Genomic DNA, 10,272 nt, shown 5'->3' with positions numbered 1-10,272 from the left:
CTAGAGGTTTATTCTGTGGTTCTCTCCCCTTGAGTGTGGCATTTAGTTTGTGAGCAACTGCTGGTGTGGTAAGCTCCTTATATGTTTTTTTTGTTGTTTTTTTTATACTGTTGTCGTAGTGGGTGGTTGGAGAAAAGAAAAACTTTTATTCTCTTTTCGTCTAATGTTTCTGTTTGACTTGTTTTTTTCCCCCTGCACTAAATGACTGTCAGCCTGCTTCTTTTTAGTCATATAAATGAGCCAGAGACTATTTCGTTGCCATCGTTTGACATGATGGGGTGTCAAAGTTGTGAAAATCAAGTATGCTGTAGACTGTATTGAGGTACATCAATTGATCCCAGTCTTGTTTCTCCTCTCCTCTCCTCTTAGAATAGTCGTGGATTTAGGGAAATTAAACTTGTTCTGAGTTATATAAATCAGTTGTTTTAGGGGGTTTTTTCTGGGTTTTTTTTTTTCCTTCTTCTGCTTCGCAATTTATGTCTTTTTTTTTTTTCTTTGCTTTTTATGTCTTTTAATCTCATTTCTTTAGGAATCTATGACCTAATCATCATCAGCCTTGATCACCAAGTGTCAGAGTCTAGGCCAGAGTATAAGCGGGGGGTGGTTGGCGTATGCTCTGGTGTGGTTTGCTCCTTCTTTCCTATCAAACATCTATCGTCCTTATCTCCCCTTCTTCTTTTTTATGTTTGTTACTCTCTTGTAACACCTCAAATCTTTTGGTGCTCATAGGACCTTATGCAGTTGCGAGCGCCGTAAAACCTCTGCGAAAAAAAAAATTTAAAAAGAAGGTTTTAACACTGGACACAGAGATTGGACAAGAGAAGAGGGGCATAAAAACTTTCCGACCCACATCAAAATAGCCTGAAAATGACATCTCATGTTTTTCCCTTGCACTGTTTCTTTTAATCGGTTTTGCCGAAAGAGAATATGAGTATCTGTTGAACTTTGAATGTAATTGTTGTGCTGTAAAAGGCTGAGTGTGAGTGGTTAGCAGATGCTCTGGTGTGGTTTGCTGCTTCTTTCCTTTCAAACATCTATTCTGCCCTAAGCTGATAAAATTCCTTTAAAAAAAATTTGGCGCCTAAATTTTTTATTTGCTAAATCGAAAGCCTGATCTGATCAGTTACCTTACTTGTGTGAAAAAATCAAAGTGGAACTGACTTGTCTTTGAATACATCGGAATTAAAAAATTGAAATCACTCTTATTTTTAAATGGTTGTGCCTACTAAAAACTTCTTTTTGTCGAAACTGCTGTGAAGAATAAAGAGATGTTTTGTCAGTTGACTGCAGTATTGTCCTTATCTCTCCTTTTTTTGTGTGTTTGTTACTCTCTTGTAATACCTCTAATCTTTGGCACTTATAGGACCTAATCGTGTTGCAAGTGCCGTAAAACTTGTAACACCTCTAATCTTTGGTTGTTATATGACTTAATCATGTAGCAAGTGCTGTAATACTCTTACTAAGTGGGTGGTTAGCAGGTGCTCTGGTGTGGTTTGCTCCATCTTTCCTTTCAAACATCTATCGTCCTGATCTCTCCTTCTTTTTATGTTTATTACTCTGCTGTAACGCCTCTAATCTTTGGCATTTATATGACCTACTAGTGTTGCAAGTACTGTAAAACTCTTACTAAAACATAAGAAAAAGATTTGTATTAATTGTATTTGTTGTGTTGTAAAAATGACCTTGTGTCTGTCTTTCCAGTGGCTGGGATGAGATTCCACCCCAGCATCGCATGCGGCCTGAGGGGGAGGGAATTGCCCAGAAGAACAGCTCCGACTCCATCAACGACATCATCCTACAGAACAACGCCACGCCCCCACAGAGGAAGGGGGTCAAGGTTCTGAAACACATGACTGAATCGGACTCTCCGTAAGTTTGAGGGGAAAAATTAAAGCTGAGGCGGGGATATAGCGTTCACATATTCGGGTAATGAAGAAGGAAGCTTAAGTTCTGGAACATGTACCAGGATAGACTTTCCAAAAGTCCAAGGAGACGAATGGTTCCTTTGGGGGGGGGGGGGGGGGGGGGGGGGGGTTGTACTTATGTACGGTGTTTTGCAATGAGAGGAAATTATAGTATCGTGGAATTTGCAAAGGTGGGTGGGTAATGACCTATGTGAGCATGGGATGGAGGGTAATTATGAGTAATAGAATTATAAATGTTTTCTGATAGTTATCATGGGGCTGGAATGTAGTTTTGGTCACCGTCTTTCCTGCAGTAGCCGTGTGACCTTTCTCTAGGACACTAATATTAAAAGAAATTTAACTAGAAATAAGGTTGTTGTTTTTGTTGGGGGGGGGGGGGGGTTGCTGGTACTGTTGTCCTACATCTTTTGCTTGCCCATCCTTTGTAAAAAACAAACCAAACCCAGATGAATAGTAGTTTAAAAAGGAAAGGCAAGTGAAGCTGGGTTGGGTTTTTTTTAATGTTACAATTTTTACCGAGTACATCTAAAAGGTATTACTTCTCTTGTTCTAAATCTACTAATTTCAAAGGTACGAATCAAGATATTTTTTTCAACAAAAAGAAAATGAAACAATCTATTTAATTTTTGGAAACATGCAACCTCTATAGGTAGTGATTTATAAATATACCAGCTGCCTTTTTCTTTTCTTTTGTTATTTTCTTTTTCCATTTATTTTTCTTTACCATTTTCTGTAACCATTCTTTTGGTTTGCCTCCTTCTGTAACATTTTTTTTTCTTTTCCACCTTTTTTTCTTCTACTTATGTACATGAAAGGGGTTTTCACCTTTTCCTTGAACTGGCTGTATTTTAAAAGGACTACTGCCAGCATAGTAATCATCATGTCATTTATTTTGGTTTGTTGTTTCAGACGCAATACCCCTCACCAGCGTGTGAGACTAGATGGCATCAAGAACCTGGAGCGAGCCAACAACCGAGAGGAAATGTCGGCCATCATGCATGGTTCGTCCACACCTTCACAGGCACGGCCGGCCAGCGGCAAGAAAGTGTTGCCCCACCTCCAGCGCTCCGAGCTGTGGTAGACGTCGTATGATGATGACACAACGACAGCGACAACGCTTCAGAGTTGTGGGGATGAAAGGATGGCCTTTTCTGCAACTCATTCAAAGGGCTGTTTTCTGCAGCTTAAGTCGCAAAGGCGGAGTTATGTATGAAGAGGCAGCTTACCTCAAGCGCTTTAGTGTTGTGAATTTTTGGATCATATTCGATTCATATTTTACCGCTTTAGGATGGATACGGAGAAGGATGTGTATTCTGGCCTTCTCTCCATCTTGCCTTAACTGAGTGCTGTTGGATGTTTTGTCCACGGAGCTCAGTGAGTGAGTGAGACGAGCAAGCCTTGTATCATGTAGGGATTTTATTGCATTGTATTCAGTAACTTAGCAGCAGAATGCCGTATGCTGGTCGTGTATCTATATTGAATGGTGGTTGGTTTTCAGAAACTGCGGTCTGTTTGTTTTTTGTCCCATGTTTTGATGATTTCTGTGGATGAGTTTGAGATGGCAGTTCTTTACTTTTTGTAAGTAGGTTTCAGGTCTCCTTTAATTTTTAGTTTGATTTTGAGGAAAGGGGGCATTTTTTTTCTTTCTTTTACTGATTTTTTTGGTCGAGGGGAGGGGGGGGCAGGATAGTTCGGGTGGAAGGGAGGGTCGTCATGTGAATGTTTGTGTTAAGTTATTGTAGTGAAGTTTTCTTTTTCAAATATATCTAATCTCAAGAGCAGCTGGCTATTTCATATATAACAACAATAATGAATAAGAACATTTTCTTTTACAACAAATGTTTACTTCTATCTTGTTAATAGTATAACTGTCTAACATGGTTCCAGAATAGCGTCTGTAGTTTGTCTCACAAAGTAGGTTCATAAAGGCATTTCAGATATGGTGAGTGCCTGTTTTAATAACATTTGCGTACGTATAGCTTCAATACTCATCCTGTACGTTTTGTGTCTGTGTCTGTTGAGGGATGTAATATTATATTGAGATTATAAATTATGCATCTGCTTCTCTGTATCAGAGATGTGTTTTTAATAGTTACAATATATTTACCTCTTTAATTACCGTGTAATCAGCGACTAACTTTTCACCGCGGTGCATCGGGTAGAGTGGTAGTCTTACGTGCCCATGTTTTGTCAGGTTTTTTCCTTTTCTGTTGGGAGGTAATCATGGAATCTCGGAAACACTCGGTGGTGATCGTCCGTCTGTGTGTGTTTGTGCGACTGCTTGTCTGCCTCTTAGGAATAGACGAAAGAGGTGTTTAACTGCCAGTTGTAGTCAGGATTGTTTAAATCGCGATTGATTCTGACACCCGTACTCTGCGGCCAGGGTGCTGGCCACCTGCTGGTTCCACATTCCCCTCAGAGGCAGTCGAGGATATCGAGACCTACAGGATAGACAAACAGCCCTCCACCCAAAGATATAGTCCAGTTGTGTGTTTAAAATGTGCTTTTCAAGGGCATCAGAAACTGGAACTTATTCATGTGGATTTTTATGTCTTGTGTTATTGCGTACAGAAGATTTTGTTGCGGAAACTTATTCTTGAATTGTGTTCCCCTTTTTCATCTTTTTCTAAATACTTATGTTATTGAGTCCGCAGTATTTTGTGTATCTTCTGGTGGTCTCGTAATATATATATCTAAAATTTTGAGGAATTTTGACGTACAACAGTATCATATCATGGGCAGTCAAAAAAGACTGAGCTAAAAAATGTACTGCACGGTCCCCCATGTGAAGAGATTCTGACATACTTTTACTAACACATTTTGACACATAAAAATGGTGAATGTTTTTTAATGTCGTGTACTTTGGTCGTTGAAATCATCCTGCTTGTTTGTCAGAATCTTTGATTTTGCTTCACGGCCTTGACATTCTCATCTTTGTACCTTTTGAGGGGGAGAGGTGTCACCGTTCATGTTGCTTGGTCGTCTTCCCTCATTTGTTATGTTTCATATCGATGCTGTAATGCTCTAACTATGTAGGCTAACTGCTTTCTTGAAAAAAATTTTAACATGACAAAAAATATATCCTTCTAATTAATATGATAAGAGAAGTCACACAAGTTAAGCCAGAGTACTTTGATATATTGTTTATCGTGCTTACTGACTCTTGATTTTTATTGAGGACCTACAATTCAGCCTCAGTAATGTTTTTAGAAGAGACAAATAGTTGGCAGTTTCCTTCCCGCTACATCTTAGAGCATAGCAGCATGGATAAACCATTGGTGCTGACTTCAAAGACCCTATACTATTTCTTGTTATGTTGCTACTGTTTGTACTTAGGTGACAGAGATGTATGCCGTTTGGATTGGGTTGTTTTGACTACCATTTATTTCAATTTTGCGCTTTTTGTTTGTATTGGTCAAATCTTTTGTAAGCATCAAAATGGTTAAGCTCTATACATCAAAATAGTTGCACTGCAAACATCAAAATAACTGCTGTAACCTTCAAACAGGTTGTTACAGATGTTTACTCCAAAGTCGCAATCTTTCTCAAGGCACAAAATGTACAAATTGATTTTGATCTATTCCAGATTGTATACCACTTTCCTAATGTTTTACATGGCCTGTTTGGCAGTGAAAGATCAAATAGAGGGGGTGTGTTGTTGTTGATTGCTTTTTTTTTTCTGATGTAGATCTTGAATCTGAGGTTATATTTTAAGGAAGTGGTTTTTACAGTGCTGCTACATCTGCTGTTATTGTGAAAAGCTTTTCTTTTTTTTATATTGCGCAACAATTATTTTTTTCTTTTTTTAGAATATGTATCTGCATGCGAGCGTGTGATCAGTTTTCTTGACTTCACAAGTATACCAGACTGCTACTCCTTGCTTGTCATGAAACAAGTCGTCTCAACTGAGCTGCTTTATTAAATCTGTGGCCGTTTCACTCACTCAGTTCCTCCATGTTAGGCCGGCCTAGAAACTTTCGGCTGCCTCCTTTTAATCTGAAACATGCTTTTTAGTGTGAAGCATAATCATGATAATGAAACACTTTGGGTGGGATTTCGGTTCTGTTTTGCTTTTTCAGAGTTGTGAACTGTCTGTTGTATTAGGCCACTGATGTTGTGAGAAAACTGCCTGGCTCTGGGAGGGGTATTGAGGTCGAGTAATGCACAACTTGTGAGATTTTTCGGTGTATTATATGAGGATGGACGATATATATATCATGCCATCTCTAAGAATATGTGCAACATTTTTTTTCATAAACTGTCTCTCCTTTCTTTAAAAAAAAAAATTTGATTTGTCTTTGATTTGGTTTTTGTTTTTTCATGACAAGCTGGTTGTGGGTGTGGAATTTCATTCTACACTTTTTAAAGCATGAAATGTACCAAATTTATTTCAATCAAAATTGTAGACATCCTTTCAAATCGTGATTCTGGTAAGAGTGTTTACATGTGAGGGCCTTGGAATATTTGTAGAAGCATCTGTTTTTGCGACTTATGTTTTGGTGCTTGTTTTTAAGGTCTGCTTACATGAGTGACCTTAGATTGTTCCTTTTACTTTGAGTCTGCGCTTTGTTGATCATATTGTTTGTTCTTAGATCTGATCTCAAGATTGTTTTTGTTTTTGTCTTTCCTCTTTTTGATTTTTAAAAAATTACCTACCCCTTCGTGCAGTACACCATCGGACAAATGGTAGTACCATGCTGAGATTTTTTGCTATATACAGAAAGGAAAAAGAAAAGCATTATTTGGCTCCTTTACTTTATAGAAGTTTTGTTACAAATTACATTATCTTTGAGAAGATGTTGGTTTGGTTCTCAAAAAGCTTATCATTATGTTGAAAATTTCCTGCAGAGTGGATTGAGACCCCATTTTTAAAAAGTTTCACAAGTTGGTGAAGTTGTAATACTTTTTATTCTGAAGGCCTTTGGCTGTATGGTTGTTACTTCTGCGTGGTGGTGTACTCCATGCCCTCACTGGCTGAAGAGCACTTTGCTTTTATATGCAGAGTGCACCTCGGTTCATTCAATGTCTATCATTTTGTCTCTCCATCATTTAGACAGTTTGCTCTACCATTCCCTCTGGCATGATGATGCAGATGTGTTCCTGCAGTGAGAATGCCGTTTTGTTTCTCGTTATTGTGTTGTTTTGATCTGTTTAGTGAGATCTTAGTCCAATTAAAGCATACATTATACAATTTTTTAATCAAGACTTTTGAGAAAATTAAAAATTGCCCATGGTCACAGAATATATGCAAGCAATGATTTAGATTTTTACTTAATGAAATATAAAGGTCCATTCTCATTTTTTTCATTGACAACTGATTTTTCTTTTGAGAAGCCATCATTTGAAGTCTTATCATTCTTTTGCATTTTGAATATTTTAGTAGTCATTTTGAGTTAAGACTTTAAGAAGTGTGTTGTTTTCTTGTCTTTGGTTCTTCCTTAATGAAGGCTGTGCGGGGATAAAATGGCAACGTGGAATGTAAGGCCACCTTGCGGAATTGTTTGAAGTTTTATGAGCCTTCAGGGGAAAACACAGCTTTTGAAAAGTACTTTATCTATTTATTCCCCCCCCCCCCCCCCCCCCCTCATTTCATGGAATTCCTGTAAGTAAAATATCTTTGTAAGATATTAGCTACATGCATTGTTTTGGCTCCAGCAGAGAGTTCTTCATTCTTTTTACAGACCATATGTGCGGCATTGCGGGAAAACCAGGTGTTGATCAAAATAATTAAATCAAAGCAACCAACATTTTTCTGCATGTTGGGAAATTTTTATTGAGTTATTCTTTTAGACCCAATGCCTTTTATGTCCTTTTGAAAACACATTTTTGTACAGGTTTTTATGAAATGCTGTTAAAGGCACAAAAAATGTCCAATTTTCAGTTCCCAAGGATGGAAGTCACCTAACTTCGCTGCATTTTCTCACTTATTACATCTCTGACACTAGGAGGCTCCCACCTCTTTCATCACAAATATCTCAATTTCCATTCTAGATAGATGGGTTTTTAAAAACATCAAAAGCAGGTTAAATGCTCTTGCTTTAAGGTGATATGATACCAGTAACTGCATGTAAAAAATACAAAAAATGGTGTGCACCTGATTTCACCGTGTAGTGACACTCATTATTCCTTCCCACATGTTTTATGTTTCATGTGTGGTGTTTACAACCATGTTGGCCTCGTTAGATCACGAACCCGCAGCATTTTTTGTTACTCTCACATTGGAGGTTAGTCAGAAGATCAACAGATTGGCACTAAACTCTCAGAGTCGAATAAGGATGTTTTTGATCTATTTAATGGGAAGATCTGACAATCTTGCTGCCTCTATGCCTTATCATTTGTGCATACATACATTTTTGTGAGAGAGAGAGAGAGTGCATGTATGGGCATATGCATGCATATGTGAGATTGTATGTACCCATGTTTGTATGTATGTGGGTAGATAGGTGAGTGCTTATCGACAACTTAGTGTAAGATTTCGCTGTATGTTGTTATGAAAAGTGACTTATGAATGTAAGATTTCGCTGTATGTTGTTATGAAAAGTGACTTATGAATGTAAGATTTCGCTATATGCTGTTATGAAAAGTGACTTATGAGTGTAAGATTTCGCTATGTGCTGTTATGAAAAGTGATTATGGTGGAGTCTTGCACACCTAGCAGTCGTAATATGCATGCATGTGCATGGGTTTGTGCTTACTTGTATGGGTATGTGTGTGGGTGCATGCACATTTGTACACAACATTGGAACGATGAGAAGCTAGTAGTGTGGACACATGGTTGCTAAATTTGGATGTTATTTATCACAGATGTGAGAATTGTTCCAGGGCTTTCTGTGACAGTGTTGTGGGGTTTTCTGTTGATCACTGTGCCTGAGGAGCCCTGGTGCTTTATGACAACTTCTTTGTGGGCAGCTATGTGGGCTGCTTGGCTGCTTGTAGAAAGTTCACACGGGGGCAGCAAGTGGGAGGTGGGACGGGCCACTCTGAGGTAGAGAGCGATTTGATGTGGAATGACTACCTAGTGGATAATTAGAGGGCTCCACTGATAGGTCCTACTTCTTTACTTTCCCTCTCTGTTGTTTCTGTCTGTCTGTCTGTCTTACTTTTCCCCAGCACTAAATGACCATTATTGTGTTGATGTGCTTCTCTTCACCCAAACATTAAATGACCAGTCTTTTAAAAAAGAAAAAGGAGGAGGTTTGAGTTGTTTTTTTGTTGTTGTAGTTGGGTTTTTTGGGGAGGGGGGTGTAATGATTTACCCTATTCCCCTCTTGAGCTTATGAAAAATGGCTTTTTCCACTTGTAGATTGTTCCAGGGCCTTTTTCAGTCTTGGCTGTTGAGAAGTTGATGTGTTCAGTGCTGCGACTTTTGAGACTGTTGTTTGTGAGCTACTGAGGTCAAGGGGGTTGCAGTTATGGAAGAGATGTGTTTGACTCTGGGATCTTTCATGAGCCCTTCTCTGCTTCATTTGAAGTAATGGTGTTGGCGTCTGAAGAAATGCCGAAAGGCAGTCAGCAGTGAATTTGGAATGACTGTCAGTTAGTTGAGAAGCTTGGCAGCTCGCATTTGTGAATGAATGTGTTTGCCCTTGCGGGACCTTTTGACATTTTTATCCATGAACTGTTGCCACTACTGCTGTTGTTGACATTTTTTTTTTCACCTATGTGTAATTTGTATTCGTACTCGTTTTCCAGATGTTATCCTAAAATAGTTTTATCTCTAAAAAAGAATTCAGTCTCATACGAATATGCTTATTCACCATGTTGGTTATTGCTTTCGTACTTACAATTTATTATTATTATTATAGTTATCATTACATTATAATAATTATTATTATTGTATTGTTATTATCATTAATTAAATTCTTGCAAAATATGTATGTGTTTGGTTTACTTGGTGTTGTAAAAAAATCTACATTTCCTGTGTGTTTTGGATATTTCTCTGTCTCTGTCTGTCTGTCTGTCTGTTTCTCTCTCTCTCTCTCTCTCTCTCTCTTCTCTCTCTCTCTTCTCTCTCTCTCTCTCTCTCTCTCTCTCTCTCTCTCTCTCTCTCTCTCTCTCTCTCTCTCTCTCTCTCTCCGTTCTCTCTTTCTTCTCACACTCACTTTCTCTCTTTCTCCCCCCCCCCCCCCCCCATACGCATATAGTTTGCTCAGTTATTGAGACCTGGTCAGTTGGTAACATTTTCAATGACATCAATCATTTTGTTGTACATGTACTCCACAGGGGAGGTCATTCTATTGTCTGACTTATCCCATTTGGATCTGTTAAGAGTGGGTGTTGGTGGGTGGTCTGGTGTGGTTTGTTCCTTCTCAAACACCTATCGTCCTGATCTCTCAGTCAACAGATG

The 10,272-nt window shown here is 38.5% G+C and overlaps 1 protein-coding gene across 5 annotated transcripts in view; it reads left to right on the top strand.

Annotated features, from left to right (window-relative positions):
* LOC101847611 overlaps positions 1-9,798 on the top strand; it is a 63,174-nt gene extending 53,376 nt beyond the window's left edge. For all 5 annotated transcript variants that reach the window (XM_005108135.3, XM_005108136.3, XM_013087948.2 and 2 more), the window contains 2 exons: positions 1,702-1,869; positions 2,835-9,798. In XM_005108135.3, coding sequence (XP_005108192.1) covers positions 1,702-1,869; positions 2,835-3,006 — 340 coding nt within the window. In that variant the 3' untranslated portion in view covers positions 3,007-9,798. The remainder of the gene's footprint in view (positions 1-1,701; positions 1,870-2,834) is intronic.
* The last annotated feature ends 474 nt before the right edge of the window (positions 9,799-10,272 follow it).

This window comes from Aplysia californica, unplaced genomic scaffold, assembly GCF_000002075.1.
Source record: "Aplysia californica isolate F4 #8 unplaced genomic scaffold, AplCal3.0 scaffold00663, whole genome shotgun sequence".
Classification (NCBI taxonomy): domain Eukaryota; kingdom Metazoa; phylum Mollusca; class Gastropoda; order Aplysiida; family Aplysiidae; genus Aplysia; species Aplysia californica.
Note: the sequence above shows the minus strand (reverse complement) of the source record. Positions and strands in the feature narration are given on the sequence as shown.